Source organism: Euprymna scolopes, chromosome 11, assembly GCF_053919585.1.
Source record: "Euprymna scolopes isolate OS-2025 chromosome 11, ASM5391958v1, whole genome shotgun sequence".
NCBI lineage: Eukaryota > Metazoa > Mollusca > Cephalopoda > Sepiida > Sepiolidae > Euprymna > Euprymna scolopes.
The window spans coordinates 54,687,185-54,715,096 of NC_136492.1; the positions used below are offsets into that span (position 1 = coordinate 54,687,185).

At 31.6% G+C, this 27,912-nt stretch overlaps 1 protein-coding gene across 7 annotated transcripts in view; it reads left to right on the top strand.

Moving 5' to 3' along the window:
* The window catches only part of LOC145287853 (protocadherin Fat 3-like), a 1,926,363-nt gene that overhangs the window by 1,029,468 nt on the left and 868,983 nt on the right, over positions 1 to 27,912 (top strand). For all 7 annotated transcript variants that reach the window (XM_080135727.1, XM_080135730.1, XM_080135731.1 and 4 more), the window contains exons 6-8: positions 10,855 to 10,953; positions 13,238 to 13,339; positions 15,408 to 15,545. In XM_080135727.1, coding sequence (XP_079991853.1) covers positions 10,855 to 10,953; positions 13,238 to 13,339; positions 15,408 to 15,545 — 339 coding nt within the window. The remainder of the gene's footprint in view (positions 1 to 10,854; positions 10,954 to 13,237; positions 13,340 to 15,407; positions 15,546 to 27,912) is intronic.

Here is a 27,912-nt window from a genome sequence, read left to right on the forward strand (position 1 = left end):
TCTAAATCAGACTTAAAATAGATCTTTTAAAAGAGAGAGGAGATGTACTTAAATTTTATATCTATCTGGATAGATATGTTTTCATTCTACTACATTTCGAATGCTAATATGCTACACAGAATCGTTCATGTTACTCTTCCGGAAGAAACTATCCGTATGATTTATTCTGGGAATGAAAAAGAACTGTCTGTGTAGCTTACTTGCAATAAATACATTTTTTATATTAAAACTTTATCTACCTAGGTACTTAGCGCTCTTAAAGTAAACACTGAATGTATAAGCACGGAACAGATCTTTGCAGTAAAATCTGAAACACCAGAGCGTGTCGAGTGAGGTGGTGATGCCTACAATGGGCGAAATCACTACTGAACGCACCTACATGTGCCAGTAAGATTCCGTTGCTGCATACAAGGCCAACGACTCTGCAGATCTGACCTCCGGCCTTTTGTAGGTGTCACTTTTCGAACTCGGAAATCTTTCTGTCGAAATTCCAAGCAAATTCGAGAGAAAGATGCCCGAGGTTAACGAGAGCTACTTGAAGAACGTCGGAGATTACATTGACCGAAACGTTATAGAAAATAACACTGATAACAGTTGTACGAATAATACAAAGAGTTTTAGTCAGTGTATCGCTCTTTAATTGGAGAAAAAAATTACCGATCTGCCTTGCTTAAATTTCAAACAGCATTTTCAACGGTCCATGCATCGTTTCTTAGTTGATCTTTCACACTAAAGTTTGTAATCCGATTTTCAGGGTTAAGCGCGTAGATTGAAATTAGTCATCTTACGAATACACTTTCTTGTCATTATTATCGCCATTTTTCTTTCTAATAATCCTATTCCTACATGACACCTTACCCGCTACCAACGATTTCATTTGGCAGTGACATTTTATTTACTTTATTTTCTTTCTATCATCTTCTCTTGCCTTTTCGGAGCGAACGGTAACAGCTTCCCAGAAGAATAAATCTTGACATTTAGAGTTTGGGGTTTTTATGTTGTTGGTTAATTTTTTTTTTTTTTTTTTTTTTTTTTTTTTTTATAAGAAATGCCAAGAAATTCCCAGCTTGTTTGTTCACTTCTTTAAACTTTTGATTTCCGACTATCGGCCATATTGAACGTCTCGCAATTCTTCATCGATCTGCCCACACGACCATGTTCGTAATTGCACGCTCTAAAGGGTAGATCTCGGCGGTGAGAGCGCGGTATTCAAGATTGACAGACGTCACGTCGCATCTCTAGTCATTAATAGTGAACAGAAAAACACAGCTGTCAAGTTGAAATGAATAATTCTTCTCATGACACAAAAAAAATCCTTTTCTTATTCTTGTACGATTCGTTTTATAACAAAATCAGCCTTTGTATACTATATATATATATATATATATATATATATATATATATATATATATATTATATATAGCCAGATTTACAGGGTGGAATAATATGCATACACAACAAAAAGTTTGATTCTTTTGTTTGTTTTTAGTATAAATAAACCTTTCCCCATGGAGAGGTAATTCCAGTTATTGTAATGAATATGCCATCACTTAATTGTATGACTTGGATAGGTATTGCATACCTTGGGAATAGACTGCTCTTTGATAAAAGTCAACCCTCAAATAAGTTTATGAACAGGTAACAAATGCAGTAACGATAGTGCGTGTAAAATATATATATATATATATATATATAATGTTATTATTATTATTGTTCTTTTTGTTGTTGTTATTGTTATTTGTTAGGAATTCTTATTAAAAGTGAGTCTTAGAGTCTTATTAAGAGAGATGTTGCGTTCTAGGGTCGTGGTATGAAGAGATTCATATATATAAAATGTTCATACTTAGAAGTGTAGAAGCTCTTTGAGTGTTGAGACATTGTGTATGTAAAGACATTTTAAAGCACATGATATATAAGACATATAATGACAATTTTCACTTTAACTTTTGGTAGAATTACAACACAAAGATGACGTTTATAAAAACACATGATGGGTTTATTTCTTCTCCGACCGGTCGTGGTTTTCTTAGTCAGGAATTCAAAGTTTTACATTCTATGTTTCAAAGGTGACCGTCTCGCTTCCAGACGTTCGACTCCCATCTCTGGACTCCAGACTGTCGTCTCTCGTCGTCAGGCTCTCTCTCAGACTCTCTCCTCAGTTTCTCTCTGATTAGCTCTAAAGTTTCTAACCATATCGAGAACTTCCCATTTTCCATGACGTCATACACATGTTAAAACATGTCTTCTTTCACGTGTTCTGGAAATGTGTGTCCAAAACTTTTTCCTTTGTTTACAAAAGGAATTTTAACCTATATTCCCAGTAACCTATATTTCCAATATGTTAAAAACATGTTTATTAAATTATCTTATAGTTGCATTCTTCAATTGAATTTCGTAACAGAATTGACAATGCACATTCTTTTCTTAAAACTATTTTATCTCTAAGCTAAACAATGGTTTGTTTTTTACATTCCATTTGCTAATTCTCTCTCGTAATCTATTTCTAAACCTAAATTATGAGGTTCGAATTTCGTCTATTCTATTTCATTTTTACATTTAACTAAATCTCTCTATTTTTATACTTACATGAAAAGGGGACAGCCCTTATCATGTAACATATATATCGGGTGTTCCAAAAGGTTTGGACAAATTTTAAGCATTTATTTCTACTGTACTATACATCCTAAATAAAAGTGACATGATTTTCCAGCTAGATTTCAACTTCGAGATATTTAATGTCCAAATGTGTTTACCACTTGTGGAACACCATACACACACACACACCACACACACACACACATATATATATATATATATATATATATATATATATATATACAAATCTGTTGCCAAGGCCGCTGGAAAAATGGTGGGATCTTTCTATCAATCCGGTAGATATCTCACTGCTGATGCTATTCTCTATCTATATAAGAGCCAGGTACGTCCAAGGATGGAATACTGTTGCCACATCTGGGCAGGAGCTGCTAGAAAGTTGCAAGTTTGTCTCTGATGTATCTTTATTTTCATGGAAAGTGTTCGACTGAGCTTCAATCTATGGTCCCCCCTCGCCAAACTTTCACAAGAAACACTCGTCTAGCTGTAAACACTATCAATAATTCCCCCACTCTTTATCTGTGCCTAAACCTAAACGTAGATTCCATGAACAAAGCTTCTTTCTTAGAACTGCACGCCTGTGGAATTGTCTTCTGTTTTCCTACTTTCCGGCTGACTACAATATGGTCGTCTTCAAGTCTAACGTAAATAAGTTCTTGATGAACCGTTCCATATAAGTTATCAAATTTACCAAATTTTCATTACTAATGATTACTATATTGTCCAATTTCTAATGTACACTCTGTAGCCCTTATCCTTAAGTGGCCTCATGGCCTTGATAATGTGGTGAAGCCTATGTATATATATATATATATATATATACCTTGCGTTGCCCGGAAATATTTACTTTAATTCTTGTCCTTTTTAAAATATGCAACTGTTTTGCTGTGACGTCATAGATGACGTACATTGTGAACAAACAATCAAACAAACATGAATAAAATGAGCAAACCGCAAAACGCAGCGCTTTGACTAGGGTTTTACTCTCCTCCTTCTGTTCTTGAGTCAGACACGTTCGAACGTAGGATTAAAAATCCGGCTCACGTGTATGTGAAGTGACAAATCTACCAACTGGGGTTACGTGCGTCATATTAGAAAGTGTATATAATACAGTGGAATGCTCGAGCTACGGCGAATGGTCGTTTCTGGATGAATCTTAACTTCTCAACAAAAAATACAATCATCCAAATGTGAGAACCCATGCCAGCGTTCAGTAGCACGCAGATAATGTTTAACACAACAGATAACATGTGCAGCCATAGAAAACTACGAAAGACATCGGAAGTCCTGGACGACAGTGTTTTTTTTTTTTTGTATTTTCTATTTATATGTCTACTAGTAGGGAGACCCGACGTTACACTGGTTCATGGATTAATAAATGCATGACGCCACTATATTTATTGTCCCCGAAATCTGTGAAATTGTCTTATTTTCAATTGTTATGTAATTCGAATACAAGAAATTATTTATCTATCTGTCAATCTATCTATATAACTATGTGTATCATAATATAGTTATCCATCTATCTCTTTATTTATCTATCTGGCTGGCGTGGTGAACGGGGGGGGGGGCTTTTCTATATGTTTTTAAAACATGCCATAGTCATATAAAATTCGGTGACCGATCAATTGCACCGGAAGAGCCAGATAGCTGACCCGGAAGTACGTGTATGGTGTATGTGATCACGTGTTCTACTTAGCTGGGGAAATAGGGAGTTGGATTTGGGACGTCAACAGTAAATGATGTGAAAGGGGTCTCCTCTAAAAGGAGAGAGCGCGTCAGACGTGGGAAGTGTAAAAACTAACCACCCAAGGAGTGATCGGCAATCACTCCTTGGGTGGTTAGATAGCATGCTGGGGATAATAAACTACATAAACATATACAGCGTCTTAGTGTCTCTGTTGGAACGTCTTCACAATCAAGTCGATCGATTTACTGTTCTCGGGGACTCGCCACGATGTACCGGAATGAAGTTTTACATGCCCCCCCCCGCAGTAGGTTCACAATACATTGTAGTCTAAATAACACTTTAAAAAATATTTCTATACAATTGCTTATAAAATTATCTATATACAATGGCTAAAATTAAGATTTAAAATGCAAAAGTCAAGTGTAATAGTTCAATTGTGCTCTAAGCAGAAACATTCATTTCAACCGCGCCCCGGTTTTAAAAAAGTCAGCAAAACGCTACGTAAAAAGAAAATATTCGAAAGAAACATGGCAAAAACGAACATTTTCCGCCAAGATATGCTGAACTGAATTAGTAAATTAAAGATGACATCTTGCAATGTGATTTTATTATTTGTATTGAACTACATACTAGAATACTATTTTCTGTGTATTTATTAGTATTTTTTTCTCGTTGGGGTCAGTTCTATATTGAAATAAATTCTCATAAAAAAGTTTAACAATTTATTTGTTGTCTGTTATTGCTTTTTTTTTCTTTCTAAAAAGTAATGTTTGCGCAATCTATCAAAACATTTTTGTATTAAGTATTTTTTATCCATGGAATTTTCCCGGGATATGCTAATAATAAAGAAATATGGAAACGTTATCAAGAACTTTGAAAATGATTTTAATCATACGAAGCAGCTTATTTTCCCATAACTGTCTTTGATTTAAAATATATATATATATTTAATATATACTGGAATTTAAACACGTATATAGTCATCATTTAAATTTGATAAATAGTGATGCATGGTTTGAATGAAGCTTGTTTAATTTCTTCAGTAAGATTTCTTGAACCTCGTTTGTTTTGATATTTAATTAACTTCTCGTTAATGCAAAGCCGGAAACAACCCCGGATTTGAATGATGAAAGTAAGCAAGTTGGAAGAGAAAAAGAATCGCTTTAGAAGGATTGTTAATTTATTAAGAATAGAATAGACTGTGTCATATTGGAATAATAAAAATACACAGCGTCTTGGTATCTCTGTTGGAACGTCTTCACAATCAACTCGATCGATTTACTGTTCTAATCGGGGGCTCACCACGATGTACCGGAATGATGCTTTAAATGCCCCCCCCCGCAGAAACTTAGTTCACAATAATTATTGTTATACAATTGTATTTATATGCATTGTTCCATGTTCTTTTAAACCTTCCATGTTAACTTCAGCTCAACTATACTCGCCAAGCTAGTCGCGTATTTGTGTGCGACATTTTCAATCGAGTTAGTTTTTCTTGAAGATTCGCAATAAAAAAAATCAAAACAAAAATCCAATGAAAACAAATGATGCGAGAAACAGCATTGTCTCTACTTAAGAATCGAAATTAATGGCTTTTTTTTTCGAAATATCTTCAGATTTAAACGTGTTCACACATCACGCTTGATTGCGTATCGATCTTCAGACTGGGAAATATCGACAAGCTACGACGAAAGAATCGTTACATTAACTGAATGTAAAAATTCGAAATTAAAATTAGATTTCGTATGAAATTCCTAGTGTACACGTCTTTTTTTCCAAATTGACGGAAAATATGCTCCAACAGTGGTCTCACGTATATTTTTATATATTCTAAATATAAATTTCCGTCAAACTTCTAATTGAATCAAAATAATTTCCGTTAGACCTACGAAGTTTCCAGTTGTTCTGGAAATTACATCACGTATTGTTCCTATTAAATCAACAAAACTTCGTTATTATCACTAGGGCTATGGCAAAAGAATATTCTTTTTATTACTTTGACTCTCAAGTATATATCAGTTAATATCTTTTATATTTTTAGATAGTTATGTGGTTCTCGATTGATTGTCTGTGTCGGATATATACTCGAGAGCAAAAACAATAAGAATATTCTCTTGTCATAGCCCTAATTATCAGCTAGAAAGATTAGACGTTCGCTTTATTCACAAAAATTAAATTTGCATATATGGTTACTCATTTATTTTTTACTAGCAGTTATTATAAAAATTAAGATTTAAACCTTGTTCCTTTTTATCAAAAAAGAATTTGTAAATATAGGATTAGTGATACGAGCTGGCCACGTATAAGTTCAATATTATTAAATATATGACTTAATTATTTTTTAATAATTATTGAAATGCTGTGCCTTGTAATCTAATATACAAAAGTACAAAATGTGTGTGATTGTACGTCTGGCAAAAACATTCGACACACGCGATGGATTCTGATGCGATTAGTATAGTTTTTACCTCGACGTCTCGGACGACAAATATAAAACAATTGGTAAAAAACATCAATTTCTTCATCTTCAATCGTGCAGTTTAGTACAAAGAGGGGTCGTTTTATTCTTCGACATTTTCGCAAGTCATCGTTTCCTTTCAATTGACTACCCTTAATTTCAACGCTCGCGACTTCGGTTTCGTCATGGGCGCATCAGCTAAGACGTTACGTTTTTTTTTTATCACCGCCTTTTCCTAATCGCCCTACGGATTCGAGCCTGCCTGCCTCCTATCACTTTTTTAACACCTCTTTCCACCCGAGCTGCCTACTGTTGTTTTGATTCACTCCCCCTACTACCACTTTTTTAACACCTCTCTTCACCCGGGGTTCCTTACTACGCCCCCTCTCCACATCCGGGCAACGCCGTGTACCCTTGATTGTTTATTATCAAAAAGGAAAAATGTATGTTTGTATGTATGCCAATAATTTCCGACATATGCGTTGGAACGTGATAAAATTAGTATCGTTTCAATGATCCATGTCTCAGATGACAACTATCGAAAAATTGGCCAAAACGATTAATTCTTTGACCGTCAACTGTGCCGTTTTTTTACAAGCAGTGGTCACTGTTTTCGTCGACATTTTTGCAAGTCATTCAAACCTCGCATGAAGGATGTTGCATAAAATAGGTTATTTCGAACGCCCGTAACGTTACAATTGCGGTAGGCGCATCGAGAAGACCGTTTGCTTTTTTCTTTCTTTTTTTTTTTCAACTCGTTTTCCTGTTGCGCGTTACGGGTTCGGGACTGCCTACTACTCCTATATTTTTTGCGCTCCACGGGTACTCAACGCTATTTTTTTTTTTTTTTTTTTGCTCAACCAACCCCCTTACACACACCCGGGCAACGCCGAGCACTATGAGGAGATTGGGCAACAGCAGCAGCAACAACAACAACAACAACAACAAAACAACAGCCGTACTTTAATTTTTTTCGAGGATGGCACGCTTCAATTAGACAACGCCGGTTAGTGGATACTGCTAGTAATATATATATATATATATATATATATATATATATATATATATATATATATATATATAGGATACATTAGTAGCAAAAATGAACTTGCAAGATATTATATATATATATTATATATATATATATATATATATATATATATATAAAATATCTTGCAAGTTCATTTTTGATAAAGTAAAGGATACAATGTATCCTTTACTTTATTTGTATTTCAAGTCCCGTTCACTTTGTTCGAAACATTTCTTGTACTCGTTGACTTCATTAATATTTATCATCGAACTTTAATTAGTTTTTAAATATGGAACTGTTGTTTCCTTATTCAGTTGTTGCTTGAATTCTTGCGAATAAAACAAAAATGGCCGCCATTGACTTTCCTGCCTTCTAGTGCATTAATTAAACATGAGGACTATATGGAACAAAATTACATTTGCAAACCGAAAGGAAATACAAAGAAAGTTAAAAAAAAAAAAAAATTGCTGAGAAAGGCTCAAATTTATTTCAGTAGAATAATGAACAGAACGAATTTCTACTCGATCAGATGAGACATCGAAAAGAAAACATTGGGTTATTTAGTTTAATGGTTAACGTATTGGGGAAGAAATACAAAAGAAATTGTTTCTAATTGTCATGAAGATAGCATTTGGTTTACAGGAATGTTTTCGTGAATATCGCTCCAGACAAGGCATGAAGCCACGTGAAGCTAAAATATTACAGCTTCAAGCTAAAAAAGAAAAAGAACTACGTTTTATGGATAGACTAGCGAGGGGTACCCGGCGTTGCCCGGGTGTTTGGAGGTGTGTGTGGAAACCCCGGGGGGGGTAAAACAATGTTTTGGTAGGTAAGTATGAGGATCGAACCCGAACCCTTCAGGCAAAGTTGTAAATTAAAGTGGGGGGGGAGGAAACGTGCGACGTTAACCTTTGCCCCACCGCGAGATGCTAACGGAAACACGTTTGAATTTATTTAATTACTTGGATTTGGCAGGTGCCCGTTTTAATGACTTAATGGGGTCAAGTTTGGCTGCGGGATAGTATTTCATTTACTGCAGGAACGCTTCCCAAGATGTTATAGGCAAAAGACTAACCCACATGCGGCGAGCGACAAATGTTGAATATTTATCTTCCCAAAATCGAGCAAATTTAATAGACAGGCGAGCTTCGTTGTTAACTGTGAGATATTACGATTTATATGTGATATAAAAAGTTTTAAAAAGTTGTTAGCCGACCGACCGCTTCTCGGAAAAAAAAAGCCTTTTGTAGACATACAGAAAAAGCGAACACACATACAAACATTTTCGCTTTTATATTTATGGATTACAAGGTATGAAAGCACCAATTATTCCCGTTTTCTCAGAAACATAACTCATGGAATCTGATAACTAAATGACAAAATAAGGGAAGCTAGAAATACGAAGCTTTCGAAAGTAAGTCCAAGGTTCATTAATTATGACTCTAGAATGTATATTACAGGGTGAAATTCAAAGAAAAATAATACACCAAAAAATCGCTTAAAATAGCTTTAACCGAGGTGCAAACTTGCTTCATATCTTTAAAGGTAAATAAATCCTTTATTTGAAGAAAAAAAAGGCGCATATTTCAAATTTTTATAATCATTCCATAACAATATTTCAAAAAAAAAAATTGCCGTCTTACCCCGTCTTGTTTTTTCGTTCTGACTTTTAGTTATTACTAGCTTGGTGCCCGGCGTTGCTCGGGTGTTTGTAGGTGTGTTTTGAGCAAAAAAATGTTGTTGGAGGCAGGCAGGCTCGAACCCGTGAGACGAAGGCAGAAAAGAGAGTGAAAGAAAATCTGACGTCTTACCGCTACTCCATGACGCGTCCGGAAGTTCGGAATGTTGAAATTAGGCAAAGTCATTCAAACCGATACGATGACTTGCAAAAATGGCTGGCAAGAAATCGACCCCTCCTTGTAGAGAACTGTCCAGTTGAGGCTGAGAGAATTAATATTTTTGGCTAATTTCTCGATATTTGTCGTCCAAAGGGTCGAGCTTCAATGCGATACCGATCTCGTGAAAATCCGTCGCTTCTGTCGAAGGTTTTAGGCAGGCATACAGACAGACAGACAGGTGAGATTTATATTATAGGTTATTTTATTATTAATAATATCATTGTTATTGTTTTGTAGTAGTCTAAACTTTTGAATGTTTTAGTTAAATTTTCGAATATCAAATATGTTACTTATTACATTCGAGTAATACCTTAAGACTTTCGCCGATCCTAACAAGCAAGCCTTTTGCAGAATTGAATTTTGATGACTTTTCGTTATGATTCGAAGCGTTTTAATTTCAACTGGAATCAGTTTGATTTCAATACAGTTCTATAGTCTAAACCCCATTTACGTCTTGATATTTGTGTTTTCATGTTTATTTTGAACACTGGTCTCGATGATTAAGCAAATTCCTTTGGTTTTGTTTTCGAAAGATTAAGCCAGGTTCGGAATATTTAGAAGTAGTACTAGTATTATTATTATTAGTAGTAGTAGCATTATTATTATTAGTAATCTTATTATTATTATTATTATTCTCTAGGAGTAAGCACACTGGCTATTTTAAGAGAAAGTTTACTGAAAACAACCGGTGGTGTTCCCTGGAGTCTGAGTGAGAAAAAGTCTTCCTAGATTTCTAGTAGTCTCCACCTCTTTCAGTAACTTTTGCAAATGAACTTGTATCCTCGTAACAGCCACTTGCCATTGATTTCTTGTTTGCGTTGACCATTTATCACCATTGGTATTTGTATGGCAATAAATCTTCCTAAAGTATTACTCCTCTTTGCAATCATCCAGAAATGGTCACGTTAATGATTATTCTCCTTCGGTTTAACATCCTCTTCGCCCGTTCTCATCTATTTGATAGTGTTGTTGTTGTTGTTGCTGCTGCTGCTGCTGCTGCTGCTAATAACCTAGAGTATCTTTAATGTAATTACTTTCGGAAGAAATTAATTTTTAACTTTGCTTTTTTTTTTTAATTAAAGAACTGATATTGGTAAGTGCGCATTTTTTTTTCATTTATACGACTCTTTGTACTTAAATCTACATTTTTCTTTCTCTTTCTCAGGATCAGGAACTTGGTAGCACAATTGATTGCGGTATTAAAGCCAGCGATGCCGACGTGGGAGATAATTTACGTTTTAGCATTTTGCAAAGGAAAGATCACGTGAGTAGAAACTTTATTCATCTTTCTATTCTCTACCGATATTTTTGCATAGGTTGTTACGCAACTGACGCAATAGACACTCACTGTCGCTGAAATTATGATCAGCTGAGCAGAGTTCAAATTCTACGCTATTTAATATTTAGATATTTATATCGCATTAAAATATATTAACTCTGCGACAGATTTTAAACGATCGTTTCAATAGATATTGTTATTTATTAGTGATGAGATGTTCCACTATTTTCCCCGATTCCGATACAATTAGCGAGTGATTCTTTATGAATCTCTAATTATTTTATTTTAATTTTTTGTTTTATCCCCGATTACCATAAAAACATATTACATGTTCATATTTTCTCAAACGTAAAATCGCACTTGTGGAAGGGTGATCTATAGATTTTTATTAGTTAATCGTAATAGCTTTCTTATAAGTGTTGGTTATCGACATTTATGTGGACAACAGTGATCAGGAAATAAGGTAAAAAATTAGGGTTGAGACGATTAATCGGAATCAGAACTTTTTGAGGTATCGGAATCGGGAGAAAAATGTGTGCTTATCTTCTGATGCTAAAAGTGATTCCTTTAAACATTTTTTTTTTTAATTTGATCTTGTTTAAAACATTATCTTTCACTACTGGTAGTGATAAGAAAATAATCAATATTTATTGATTTTAAATTACATTTCCTGATTATTGTTGTCCACATAAATGTCGGTAGAAAAAGCTTATAAGAAGGCTAGCATGACTATCCGACATGGGTTAGGTCAAAAGTGTCACATATTTTCATTAAAATCCCTATGTTTCACACTTCTGTATCCGTCTTCCTTTCTACCTTTCTCCTACTACGTGTTCCTCTCCCTCTCTTCATCTCTTTCTGCTCCATCTATCTGATAGCTCTCCCTTGACGTACATACACGCGCACACTCTATTTAGATATGGCGTGTCAACAATTCTGTCAACATTAATAAAATGGCTGCAAAACCGAACTTTCTGGCGAAATCTTGCCTCGTAGCTCCACAAAAATAATGATTTTTTTTTTAAATTTAAGATATCATTTATTCAGGGCAGCGCTGATTAAGCGTATACGAACGTTTTTGAAGTTTTTTTTTATTGTAGTTGAACATACAGTTACACATGGAAAACTTTATTTTTATATGATAAACATTAGGCGCTGTATGTGCCCTCCGTTTGATTCGGCATTGTTTCTAGTCGCCCTGAACCTCCACTTGCTTCTGGTTTTTAACAACGCAGATTCAGGAGACGTGTGGTTAGCCGCCAAGATCAAAGTGTAGTATCTGTTCTTCAGATTCTGTACTTCAATTTCTTGTTCTCTCTCAGTGGAGGAGAAATCCTTCACGACTGAGACAATTTTTATTTTTGTTCCTTTTCTCCACATTAAAAAACCACCGTGGTGTCCCGTGGGAGGTATTGTAAATGGCAACTCTTGCTACAAAAAACTATCCACGCGCAGGTACCCTTACAGTGAGTATCCATAGTCTATCCAGACTTGAAGAAGCTACCATATATATATATATATATATATATATATATATATATATATATAAATGTTTATTTTTGAAATATTGTTAATTTCAATGTATACTGTTGTCGTTTAATGGGTGGAGACCGTTATGATAAAAACTGAATCACCGTTAATTTCGCTTAAAGCTCAATGTATCTAGCTTATAGGTGCAGAGCATATGTAGTACAAAAGGTTGTTGAAATTCAAAGACTTGCATTTTTTTCTTTTTTGTAACATTTGTTTATTTCCTCTTGGATTTCTTCATTACAGCCGTTTCGTTAATGGGATGGCAATTTCTTTTCCTCAAACGAAAACACCAGGTTTATCATGTACAAAATTAACTTTTTGTTGGTAACACCGAATGGAAATTATATCTGACGAATTCATGAGCCAAGTGTTCATGACGGTGCCTGCAAATATGAAAGTAACCGAAAAGTTGCTACAGAGAAGCGTAGAAAGGACAGGAAGGAAATGTTTTGAAGCCTTCGACATCTGAACGATTACCTGTTCTCACTGCAGTAGAGCTTTTCAAGCAAAGATTGGGCTTATCAGCCATATCCGCCCTCACCGATGATGACTCCCCCACCCCACCCTACCCTATGATCAGATGGTCCTCGTCGTTCCGACGGACGAACAACACACACATATTTCAGGAGAATAAAATTATCCCAGTTAATATTTACGCTTCCATCCGTCTTATTGAGTCGGTCTTCGTTTTCTTTGATTTCACTTTTGAACTGAATTACTTTCTTTTATATTTCAGGAATTCTTTTCAATAAATCTCCCAGGAAAACCTCTGATCACCTTGAACAAAAGACTTGACTATGAAAGCAAGAGACACTTGAGCATCGACATTATGGTACAGGTAAGTGTTTTTTTTATTATTATTTAATCGATTTTACGACAAGTGTATGAAGAATTATCGTAACACAGTTAATTACAATTGGCAAATAAATGTGACTACTGAATCATCGTAATGGCGGTGTTTTGTCTTCTAAGGTAAACGATTTTTGAAAATTCGTTTCAATGTGTAAGACAGTTTTACTGATAATATAAAAACACATTTTCTTTTTTATATTTGATATGTGCATATTTATGTTTAGGATTAACCCTTGGAAAAAACACTGGCACTATTCCACATTATGAGTTAATCATTATTAAAATCTTTTCGCTGTAAGGCTGACATCATTTCCAACCTGTCTGCTATTAGTTATATTGCAGCTAAAGCAATTTTGTATTCGGTCATGTGGCTCCTAAGTAAATTCACATATGGATAACCATATTCACATTCAATCAGATAAATAATGAGTTATAAATAATAAAACAGTTGAAATACCATGTTAAGATGTTTCAGACGGGATAGTAGTGTCTTTACCAATAAGTATATTGTTGTCTATGCATGTATGTACATATGGTGCGAAATATGGGACTATCAATAAACTTAAAAAACGGTTGAGATATACTACATAGCATAGAGCTGATTTTAGATAATGTTTATAAAGCGGAAGTGTCCTGTGATTGCTATTTGCGCTATTGAAGATAGTGTGTAATCTTTATCGCGTTTTTATCACCCTATAGAATTGAATCCGCCATTACTGAAAAAGGTAACAACGAACAGACTTGGTTGGTGCGTTTATAATTTCTGTAAAAAGGGATTCTCTTTTTTATTTTGCTTGTGAACTCTGATAGCTGTGGGTTCTACATATTTTTAATAGCATTTTTTTTATTATACATACACACATTATTTATAAACATGAAAATACAATTACAATGAATTAAAAGGTAAGAAATAGCTTGTAAAATAATGAAAATCTATAAGTGTCATTTGCCTACATGAGCTCAGAAAATAAAAACTTGAATGCCACAAAGGCCGTGATCAGACAGTTTTGCTCTAAAATATATACTGACCCCAAAACAGGATTTATCTATTTTACATGCTCTTTTTATACAAGTATCCGTTCGTAAAATCATTGTTATACATGCTATTATTTATAGTCAACAGATGTCTATATCCATTACTTACCATAAACCTCGGGGTATTTTTACTTTTGAGGATCCACTAAAAGCTTCTGTGGCTCCCTAGAGGTCTATGTGGAGCCGGTTGAGATTTTTGTGTAAAGTAGTTGACTTCCCAACCTAGTAGATTGGGTTCTTTTTCTCCTGTCTGCAATCTCTTTCTATCAGAAGAGACATTACGAGCTTTGATCTGCTCTGTCATTGTTTTCAAGGCAAGTGCTCATCTGAGTTCCAATCTATGGTCACACTTGCCTATCTTTCACAAAACACTCATCCAACCAAAACCACTATTAATTATTCCCCCCTTTCTATCGATACATTAACCTAAACCTGGATTCCATGAACAAAACTTTTTCCTAGAATAGCCCGCCTATAACACTATATTCCGCTGGTCTGGTTTCGAGCTCGCTATAATATTGTTGTCTGCAAGTTTAACGTAAACAAATTCTTGTTGAACAGTCCCCTTAAATAATTTAATTGTACAAAATTTCCACTACTAACGATTGCTACGCTATTGTCTCAATGATTACTGTACGCATAAACTCTTATCCTCGAGTGGCCTCTGGTTTTGATAAGTGGTTACCCCCTTTGTACAAAAAGGTACAAATAAACAAAAACTCGTTTTAATTTTAGTTCGACTATTGTCTGTTTTACGACTAAAACCATAAGGAGGTGATCGTTTTCCCATGATGTGCATTGTATAAAAGACAAATATCGTGCCATCGTGGTATGGCATTTTAACTGGCTGAATTCTGTGAGCATTAGTTTAGTTAATTGTTTCTAGAATCGGGTACTAACAGTTTTGGCCACGTGAAAGTTGCCAACGTCTATAGTGAAAGTGGTTATACCTCGGTATTTACGTGTTCGGGATAACGTCCAACTACATAAAAACTTTATTTAACCCGTTCTCATTTCAGGATCAACCCGACAGTGACGGCCAACCAAAATTAAATGACACAGCGACGGTGAATTTCACAATCACAGACGCTGATGACCAACCTCCAGTATTTACAAGAAACAAATACATTGCAATTGTCAGCCACAATGAAAAACTGGTGAGAAATGTTTTTAATATTAATTTGCTGGATGAAAATGTATATGTTACACATGGTGTTGAATGACGTCATAATCCTTTATACGTCTCTTTGTTCCAAGTTCGTTTCTGTTCCTTCAGTTTTTGTATATTTCTTTATTTAATTGCGTTATCAAGTTTTACTTTTAGACATTCATGGCTTATCTATTGACCCATTTTAATTTACTAGCTCAACTAGTTCATATTGCCATTTAAACAACAACGTACTGCTATTTCTCTATCACATATGAATGTGTGCATGTATATATTTGCTTTTTTAGCTAACCCTACCTTTCTGCTTATCAAGGATATGCTATATTATCTATATATTAATACGATATCGTATGTGTTATTTTGTGTATCAAACTTATATCTTTTTTCTTAATGACTGCCGTTTTATTATTATGACTTTCAATTTCTTGTAATAAATAATTTTGCCAAGAATTCTTCATAAATTTTGATTCCAGTTTGGAGTCAATCTGATGCACCCAAATCATATTAATATAGTTTTTATTTTTTAAATCACAACTTTATAATATACTAGCATTTCAGCCCGGCGTTGCCCGGGTGTTTGGAGGTGTATGCTGAGCAAAAAAAAAAAAAGAGTAAACTTTTTTTTAATTTGATCCCTATTATGACCCCTTAAAATTTATATTTTCGGGCTCAAATCACTTTATTAAGTTAGATCCAGGTTCAAGGAACCTATATCTAAAATTTCAAGTGTCTAGACCCAAAATTGTCGGGGGAGTTTGGTAGAGTTCTTAAAGGTCAAATCGTTGAAATTTGACCGCTTAACAGCCAAATTTCTGGCTGACACCCGTCACATCGATTTTCGCAAATCTCAGTACCCGGTATTTACAAATTTCGAGTCTATAGACTAAAAATTGACAGAGTTATTGCGTAGGGAAATGTACACAGACAGACAGACACGTTCACTTTTATAGATATATAGATAAGAATCGGTAGAAAATTGACTCTATATTAATATATACGAAATTTGCATTAATTAAAATATCATATTTAAGCGTACTTTACGACCGGGCAGCGTCGGGCGTCCCTACTAGCTTAGATAAATACTTTTGCAGTTTTAATAAGAGAGTTATGATATCAGGGCGTCTCCGTTTACACTAAACATCCACAGAATATCAATATATTACATAAGAAAGAGTCCGTTGTGGAATTTCCACAGGTCCTGCTAGTATATATAATTTTGCTTCGGTATTATCTTTAACAGTCTAAAAGACATGAGAAAAAATTAATAGTAATAAAAATAATATACTCATATGTTCTATTGTTACTAAACGTCTCTATAACGAGTGTGAAGAAAAGTATTTGTGAAGTTTTATGAAAAGAATACGCTTCCTCGCATTATATATGAGAGAGTAAATAACTACAATGTATAAATATATGTAGCAATTTTGTTGTCAAAATCATGAGTAATTTCTAAGCAATAATAATTCCCTTAAAATAAATGTCGTATATACTTTGTCTTTTGTAATGCAAATAATTAACCAAAGTATCACTTTGTTAAAAAATATTCATGCAATGCTTTTATGCTTTAGTTTTTGTCATTTAGTCCTTGAATTGCACAATGCACATCAGAGTCAGGTGATTAGTAGCATTATGCTAATTTTTTTTTAATTTATTAAAAAAAATTTTTTAAATCTATCCGGCTAAAAATCTTTTCGACGTGCCGTAACACGCCTAAGTATGGGATAAATGTTTTTTTGCTGTTATAATTATAGTTTATGTTCACCATTTTGTCTGATGTTTGGTACGTGATATCTCGTAAAATTGTTTTAGTTGTTTGTGAAAGTAAAATTAAAAACTCATCGTTAAATCTCTTTTTTTTATCAAAGTTCAACATAATCCCATACAAAAGTATTGGATATATTAATTTAATATTGTTGTGTAGTTTCTGTTTCATTTCACTGTTTCCAGTAGCTTTCTATAGTTGACCACAAGTTACTTTACCCCCATTCTTCCATCCATAATTCCATCCATAATTCCTCGATATTTTCTGGATTCCGTTCAAAGTATTCCACAATTTCTCCGTTGAATTCAAGTCTGACATGGCAATTTAAAGTAATAATACAATTATTTTCAAACCATTCTTTTGAAAGTTTTGTCTTAGGTTTGGAATCATTGTCGTGTTGAATCTCGAAATTCCGACCGTGTATTAAACAAGTTGCAGATTTCTTAAGGTTCTTTTCTCGAATCCTCTTTTATATACTACCATTCATTCTACCATGGATAACTAAGCTAAAATTTTAGATAAAACGCATCCCATATCATAATAAAACAAAGCCCAAACGTTACTGTGCATATAATATAGTGCTTATGTGTGGTAATAACATTTTTTGACAAACACATGACGCTGCGTTTCTTTCGAATAGTTCAACTTTGTTTTCATCCGATCAGATTACCTTTTCCCAAAACTTCATACTTTTCTTTTCATAAGATTTTAGAAACTTTAATCAGTCTTTGACACATTTGGTCTTCACTAAATTCGCTTTCCTTGCTGATCCATTCATGAAAGCCTGTACGATATAAAGATATGTTAATGGTATCCTTACTTATATCAATTATAGCACCTTGAAAAAAGTTTTTAATTCAAAACGAGTAATGAAGAGAAGTTTTGCACACGTCTGCTGAGCCACCTTGAAATATTCTCATTTACCTTTCTCGGTCTTCCATGTTTTGGGACGTTAAACATACTGTTTATGCTTTCTACTGACATTTTCTTCCGTACTTAGTGTTAAATTCATGTATTGCTAATTTTCCGGTAACCTTGCCCTCCTGTGTAACGTTCACTGATTCTATCTCTCAGATTTTTGGATAATTCTTTAGTTTTTGTCATTTAATCCTTGAATTGCAGAATGCGCATCAAAGAGTCAGATGATTAGTAGCATTATCTTGTAAACAACTGTGTGCTTCGCTGATTGGTCAGAGATATCATTCAAATACAATCGGAAATGTGAACATATAAAGTCTTTTAAAATACGATGTTTCGATTGAAAATTTGAAAGTGTTATGTGTCCAATACTTTTGCATAAGATAATTTTGAACTTTAATTAAACCATAGATTCAACTATGAGTTTTTAATTGACCTTCCACATACACTTACAACATCTTTACATATTACTTATCGAATATGAGGCAAAATACCGAATATAAACTAATTATAACATAAAATAACACGTATACAATACTTGTGTGGGTGTCACTGTACGTGATATTTGAATTATGGCATTAGCTACATGTAATGGCATCTAGTGCTGCGAGATCAGGGTGTCTCAAGATATTTACTTCCGCAACAAAAATGTACCAAATATTGTTTTTTTTTTGTTTTTTTTTTAGGGTGGGGGTATTTTTTGCAATATACCTTTCAAAACCCAATCGTCTTCTTCAAAGTAAAATAAAAACAAATTTTCTGCTATAAAATAAACAAAACTATATTAATAAATATTCGGAGATATCAAGAATTTGAAATATAAAAACATTTTTTCCTCCAAAATTCTTGGACTGTGCATTAAATAAATCGAAAATGGTGAAGATGCCGTAAAACTGAAACGCCTAACAACCAACAAAGGTTAACGATGTTATAGTATATAGATTCGTCTTTGTTTCGAAATAAAATAAATGCTTGCAATTTTTTAATTTCTTATACTAAAAATAAACATCTTACAGTACACAGAATTGTAATTCTTCATAAACTATACAGCGAGTATTTAGCATTAGCAAATTTGTTTTTAAAACAGCAAAGTTTTAAACATCATTTGTTGATATAATTTGTCTCGAAAAACAAAAGCAAAAAACTGTTCGCTTTTGTTTCTGTGTTCTCTTGAAAAACAAATCAAAAATACAAAAAGGACCTATGGCTATTATTGTTCACCCCCCTTTTTGTAGCCCCGTCGTCACTTTTACTTGCTTTGCCTTGGGTGTCAGTCGCACTCAGAGTACAAATACGGCACGATGAACACCCGCCATTACAAAAGAACAGAATTTAACCTTATATTGACTTTCTTTGTGTTTTCGATGCTTAAGGTTAGCGGCACTCTCCCGATGCAAATACACAGATCTTTATCTGTTTATCGAAATTGACGGTTTACAACCTTTTTCTAACCTCGTCAAACTAACACACGAAGCTTGAAATGACGTTAACCTTCTTGGCAAAACACTGGAACTAAAATAAAACTTTTATCTATTCATGTAACATCACACTAACACCCGACAAATATGTTTATGAAACAATGTATTATTACATAAATATATATATATATGTACATATACACATATATATATACATATACATATATATATATATATATACGTATGTATATGCATTTCGTATCTGTGTATGAATGAATTCATTCCCTATGGAATCCAAAACGGCTGAGCCAATATTTATGAAATTTTACACTAATACGCATTGTGTATGGGAGAGTTCTAAGATATATTTTGTATCGGAATGCCTCTGATAAGTATCGAAAATCGGTAGTTGATAATCGAAAAATCTGATTAAAGAAGGAGCAATCCGATTTTGAACAAGATCAACGCCTTCTAAAGCCTAACATCACAAGTGCGTTTGTGAGGTTTTATCACCGCACAAACAGAATGGTTCGGCTTATAAAATCAACAGTATTTTCTCTGATAAGACAGAACCGCGTTCGAAATAAATATTTCTGTTTAGGGCACAATTAAACCATGATCCTTGAGTTCTGCATTTTAAACATTAATTCAAACCATTATAAAACAATATTTTTTATAAATCAACGGTAGGTCCTTTACAGCGCAATATAGACTACTATGAAACATTGGGCTAAGTGACTGTGGGGAGGCATGTCAATTTTCCTTCCGACTGGATTGAAAAATGGGCAATTTCGCCGATTTCGACGAGAGTAAAAAGTTCCGTTGAACCTCACTGAATCCGGGGCAACGTAATGTCTCACGTTTAGTTTGTGTGTGTGTATATATATATATATATAGAGAGAGAGAGAGAGAGAAAGAGAGAAAGATAAGTCAGCAAGTTAATTAAAATAATTCAAGATTTACCCTGGATGAAGTGTATTATTATATGTTTTTAGCAAAATATGTAAGGATAAGTCTGAACACTGCAGTTAAATATGAGCTCTGGAATTAATAAGTTATTTCAATCAGACGTTCCATATATGAATTCGGTGGATTTCAAAGTTCAGAAAATACCCATCATGTTTTTACCCTTTTACCTGGTTTGATAAGTGTTTTCTTTTCTTTTTTTTTTAAGAAGAAACTTCATTCAACCTTGGCAGGCCCAGGTTTTCAGTCCATGTTGCTAACCATCGTTCAGCACATTATTATTATTCAAATATTCGAATCAAATTAAAGGAATAATATAAGCACATGTTTATCATATATTAAATATAGAAAGTTGAATATTTTTTCCTTGGCTTGGTTCAAACTTTTCATTATATGTTTTACATTTTCAAAATCTAAAAGCTTCATATATATCCATATATATATGTGTGTATATATATATATATATATAATATATATCATATTATATATGTGTGTATATATATAGATTATATGTATATATGTATATATAATATATATATATCGTATATATATGTATCATATATTATATATATGTGTGTATATAATATATAATTATATATCATATATATATATATATATCATATATATATATTATATATATATCGTATATATATATATCATATATATATATCGTATATCATATATATATATCGTATATCATATATATATATCATATATATATATCATATATATATCGTATATATATATCATATATATATATATCATATATATCATATATATCTATCATATATATATCATAAATATATCATAAATATATATATCATATATATATCATATATATATATATATCATATATATATATATATATCATATATATATATAAATATATCAGATATATATGATATATATATCATATATAGCTTATATAAATGTATATCATATATATATCATATATATATATCATATATATATATCATATATATCATATATATCATATATATATATCATAAATATATATCATATATATATATATCATATATATATATATCATATATATATATCATATATATATATCATATATATATATATCATATATATATATATAATATATATATATCATATATATATATCATATATATATATATCATATATAAATATATCGTATATATATCATGTATATATATCATGTATATATATCATATATATATCGTATACATACGTATATATATCATATATATATTGTATATACATGTATATATATCATATATATATCGTATATACATGTATATATATCATATATATATCGTATATACATGTATATATATCGTATATATATCGTATATACATGTATATATATCATATATATATCGTATATACATGTATATATATCATATATATATCGTATATACATGTATATATATCATATATATATCGTATATACATGTATATATATCATATATATATCGTATATATATGTATATATCATATATATATCGTATATATATGTATATATATATATCATATATGTATCATATATATATATGTATTTATATCATATATATATATGTATTTATATCATATATATATCATATATATATGTATATATATCATATATGTATATATATGATATATATGTATATATATGATATATATGTATATATATGATATATATATGTATATATATGATATATATGTATATATATGATATATATGATATATATGTATATATATGATATATATGTATATATATGATATATATGATATATATATGTATATATATGATATATATGATATATATGTATATATATGATATATATGTATATATATGATATATATGATATATATATGTATATATATCATATATATATCATATATATATGTATATATATGATATATATATATATATATGTATATGTATCATATATATATAGTATATATATCATATATATATCATATATATATGTACATGTATCATATATATATGTATATATATCATATATATATCATATATATATCATATATATATGTATATATATCATATATATATCATATATATATCATATATATATATGTATATATATCATATATATATCATATATATGTATATATATCATATATATATCATATATATGTATATATATCATATATATATCATATATATGTATATATATCATATATATATCATATATATGTATATATATCATATATATATCATATATATGTATATATATCATATATATATCATATATATGTATATATATCATATATATATCATATATATGTATATATATCATATATATATCATATATATGTATATATATCATATATATGTCATATATATATATATGTATATATATCATATATGTCATACATATATGTATATATATCATATATATGTCATACATATATGTATATATATCATATATGTAATACATATATGTATATATATCATATATATGTCATACATATATGTATATATATCATATATATGTCATACATATATGTATATATATCATATATATGTCATACATATATGTATATATATCATATATATGTCATACATATATGTATATATATCATATATATGTCATACATATATGTATATATATCATATATATGTCATACATATATGTATATATATCATATATATGTCATACATATATGTATATATATCATATATATGTCATATATATATGTATATATATCATATATATGTCATACATATATGCATATATATCATATATATGTCATACATATATGCATATATATCATATATATGTCATACATATATGCATATATATCATATATATGTCATACATATATGTATATATATCATATATATGTCATACATATATGTATATATATCATATATATGTCATACATATATGTATATATATCATATATATGTCATACATATATGTATATATATATCATATATATGTCATACATATATGTATATATATATCATATATGTCATACATATATGTATATATATCATGTATATATGTCATACATATATGTATATATATCATGTATATATATCATATATATATGTATATATATCATGTATATATATCATATATATATGTATATATATCATGTATGTATATCATATATATATGTATATGTATATATATCATATATATGTATATATGTCATATATATGTATATATACCATATATGTATATATGTGTGTGTGTGTTCGCGTGCGTGTGCCCGCGTATCCGAATGTTGCATATTACATGGTTGTGCAGTTATTGTCTTTTTAGTATTCTTTTTATGAATTAACTATATAAATATGCAGTATTGACATGCAAATATCGTTTGTTCACCGTGCCCAGAACTGGTCTTTAGAACAAAAATATGATGAAATGAATAAAATATTCGAATTTTAGTATAGAAATATTGTTATTTACTCATATGTTCAGTTATAATATTTTAATAAACATCGAGATTTTTTTATTTAAAAATATTGGTGTGCACCAAATATTCGGAAAACCGAAAATTGTCATACCCTCACACACACACACACACACACATATATATATATATTTATTTATATATATATATGTATATATATATATACATAAGGCATAAATTTTCATTTGGCCAAACATTATAACTACATATTGTAAACATTTCGATTATAAATTTCTCACCAAGGCCAAACCTCCGCAGACCAGTGTAAAAGGGAGACGAAGAAGACTCCTAAAGATGTTTGTAGATATGTGGTATATATATATATATATATATATATATATATATATATATATATATATATATATATATATATATATATATATAGTCTTGGACTTCCAGTTTGTTGTCTTTCATAGCTTTTGTGAGCGTCGGCGTTTAGTTGTGGAAATAATATCTCACGTTTTGAAAATTCTTATATATAGCACTATTTACGATATATGTCGTAAATATTGCTTCCTTAGTTTGTATTAATAATATTTTAAATTATTGAATGTTTATTTTCGATTGTCAGTTTTTTTATCTAATATATTGAGATTCTTATAAATTATAATTTTGGATATAAATATATTTATATTTATTTTATATTTAAATTCCAAAGGTTATATATAATTTCTAGAATCCCAAATATTGTAAAACTTCAGTAAAATATTACACTAAATGCAATTGACTAATGTTTTATTGATATAGCCTGAGTCAAGTGATTATTGGACATCTTGCTTGTGCAATATCTGCTATCTTGATTCGTTTTTGTTCTAATATTGAAAAGTTATTTATCCTGAAATAATATCAATTAATACTTAGAAAAAGTTATTAAACCGCTCATTCCGTCTATCTTTTGGTTAAATGTTACAGCTATTGCTCGTTTAAAAGTTCGTTTAGAAAAGGTGTTTGTCCCAAAGTTTAAATCATTACAGTGGTTGATATGACTTTAAGCAAAATATAACGTTCGTATAACAGTGATATGGTTAAGCAGAATCGGTAATTGTATTGGAATCTGGAATTTAGCTCAGAATCGGTAGTTGTAGTGGAAACGGGGGAAAATATTGATTCTTTCAGGTAACTCATTTCTACGCTAGTGTAATTGAACATAAACTGCTCACAAAGAGTTCACGAAAATCTTGAATACAATACCAAAATCGAAAACCTTAACAAATTTAAAAGCAGATGTAAAGTTTCAGATAAATCAGTTCTCATTTTAAATGGTAGTATTTCATGAGCCGATATTTAAAATTTGAATCCATACTTTAATCGGAAATTCAGAACACAATCGGAAATTGTATCGGGACCTGGAAAAATATTAGGATCGTCCCATCACTAGTTTCTACCTGGTGCAATTGAAGATCAGAATACTTTCAGAACAACAAAGATGTCCTTCAAATTAAATTAATAAAATAATAAAAATTGACCATTAGTTTTAGCCGTATTTATGATAGATTATTTGTATTTATTATTCGCATAGTTATTTCACATTCATTTGCTCTTCTCGACTGCAAAACGTAATACGTTCTTCTTGATAAAAAAGAAGAAACTTAATGCAATAAAACAAAGAGAAAAAAATCATTAACTTAGTTTATATATGCTTATCGACTTCAATCAAGATGAGCTGACGCATGCGTGACAAGTCACAGTTATTTTTTTTTCTTTCTGCCCAAACGCCATCTTAGATTCTACAGCTTTTCCTCGGAGAAACCAAAGATTAAATTAAATTTGCCAAAAAACAAGGAAAGTTAATAAAGCGCAATAAGTATATTAAAATAGAATAAAGAACGCATGGATATACTGAGCTGACCGTATTATACTGTCGATACATTCATCGAAATAAATTGAATTAAATTCGGTCTGCTTCGAAAATCGATTTATCAAGTACGTTATGATACAAGAAAGCGTAAAAAGATCAAAACACCTACATTACCAAAAAGTTTGGTGTTTTTGTCAATATGTAAATAATAATAATAATAATAATAATAATAATAATAATAATAATAATACAAACTGACTAGAGAGGGATATGGAAAATGAAGAAAGCCAATAAAGATAAGACCAATATTATTAGGAGCATTAATAACAGTGCCGAAAAACTTAGAAAAAAAGAATGAGAGAGATTGGAATCAGATAGATAACTCACGAAATACAACGGATAACAATGGAAATGGCTGAAATATTAAGGAAACTTCTTGAATGCAGAAACTATGAGCTATAAACGCTAACCGGACGTAAAGAAACCACAACAGACGTAAAAGAGTAAAAACAAATATAATGAAACGCCACATGAAATCAAGAAAACTGAAACTGTATAATTGTAACCTCACCACAACCACCACCCACCTCCCCTTAAAATAAACTGACCTCGCACCAAATACTTGTGGAGAGTAAAGGACTGGAAGACGGTGAAGGGGAACGAAATAACCAGACCTCCATATGACGTGTGGGAAGAGTTCCGGGACATTGGGAATGATTACTGCCATCTAAATTCCAGTGATGAACAATGATGATTGCCAGTTAGATGTGACTGAAAACCAGCTGTTGCGATGATGCAAATTCATTTGCAAAGGTTACCGAAAGCAGTGGAGAGTATTGGAAATCTAGTTAAGCTTATTGTCATCCAGATCTTAGGTGGCACCACCTGTTATTTTCAATGTACAATTTGTGAGTAAAACTGACAACTTCCAATGAACAATGATAATAATAATTGAATCCATTAGGAACTGTGAAATCGCATACGTTCTGACAATACAGATAACTGTTACAAACTGAAGCCACTGTTGGAAGATGAAAGGCATAAAATCCTCTAAGAAATTGCCCTAAATACATTAGGGCAATTACTTTCATGCAGGAAAACTGTACATGATAATGATCAAGAAGCAATAACAATATCTTGTTGAATAATAGATTAAGCCATCACTATTTTAAGCAAACAGAACAAAAATAAGTAAATTATAGTAGTCTCTTCTTACCTATAGCCTTAGTCGTTTTCAATATTAAAGTCAATAGATGTCTTCCATTTTATCGATAATCATCTTTCATTCCTGTTATCTTCTTATATAAAATGGATTAACGCTTGCATTAGCGGTTTCGAAATACACATAACTTGAATGCCTATTAGGTACTATCCTCGAGGTTTCACTGCAAAGGGAATTGTCAGGACAACTTGGTATGAGAATACTTTTCCATACGCATAAACTCTGATTAAATATTCAAAATCACGTAGTATTTAAAGCAACATTTGAGATTTCATCGGTTTGGCTAAACCGCACGGGCTTTTATGATGAACTAGCGGGGGTACCCGGCGTTGCCTGGGTGTTTGTAGGTGTGTGAACAAAAACAAGTGTTAGTAGTCAGGAAGGCTCGAACCCGTGATGCGAAGGCGGAAAAGAAAGTGAAAGAAAAGCTGAGAGTTGACCGCTACGCCATGACGCGAGCGGACGCGTAAAGCGTTGAAATTTAGCGATCAAAAAGAAATGAATGAGTTAAGAATCACGCAGGCGCAGAAACAAACGTCTGGCTGTAGGCCAGTTAAGCTTTCAGCTTTCTGCCGTATTTGTTTCCGCACGATGTTAGGGAAACCCAGCTCCACGGAAAAAAAGGGGAACTCTGGCAGTGTCCAAATGAATAGCAATTGCTTGATGTGAAGGGTTTCCTCCGCATTGATCAAAGCTGATTGCCTTTAAGACGTTCCGGCCTGAAAGGTCAGGAGGCTGTTGACTTTGCTTCGATTCTAAGATATTATAATCTAGGAAGTATAAGGGCATGTAACGCACGCGAAAATCCCCACGAAAAAAAGCCTAGCTTGGATATAAACAAAGGCGCGCGCC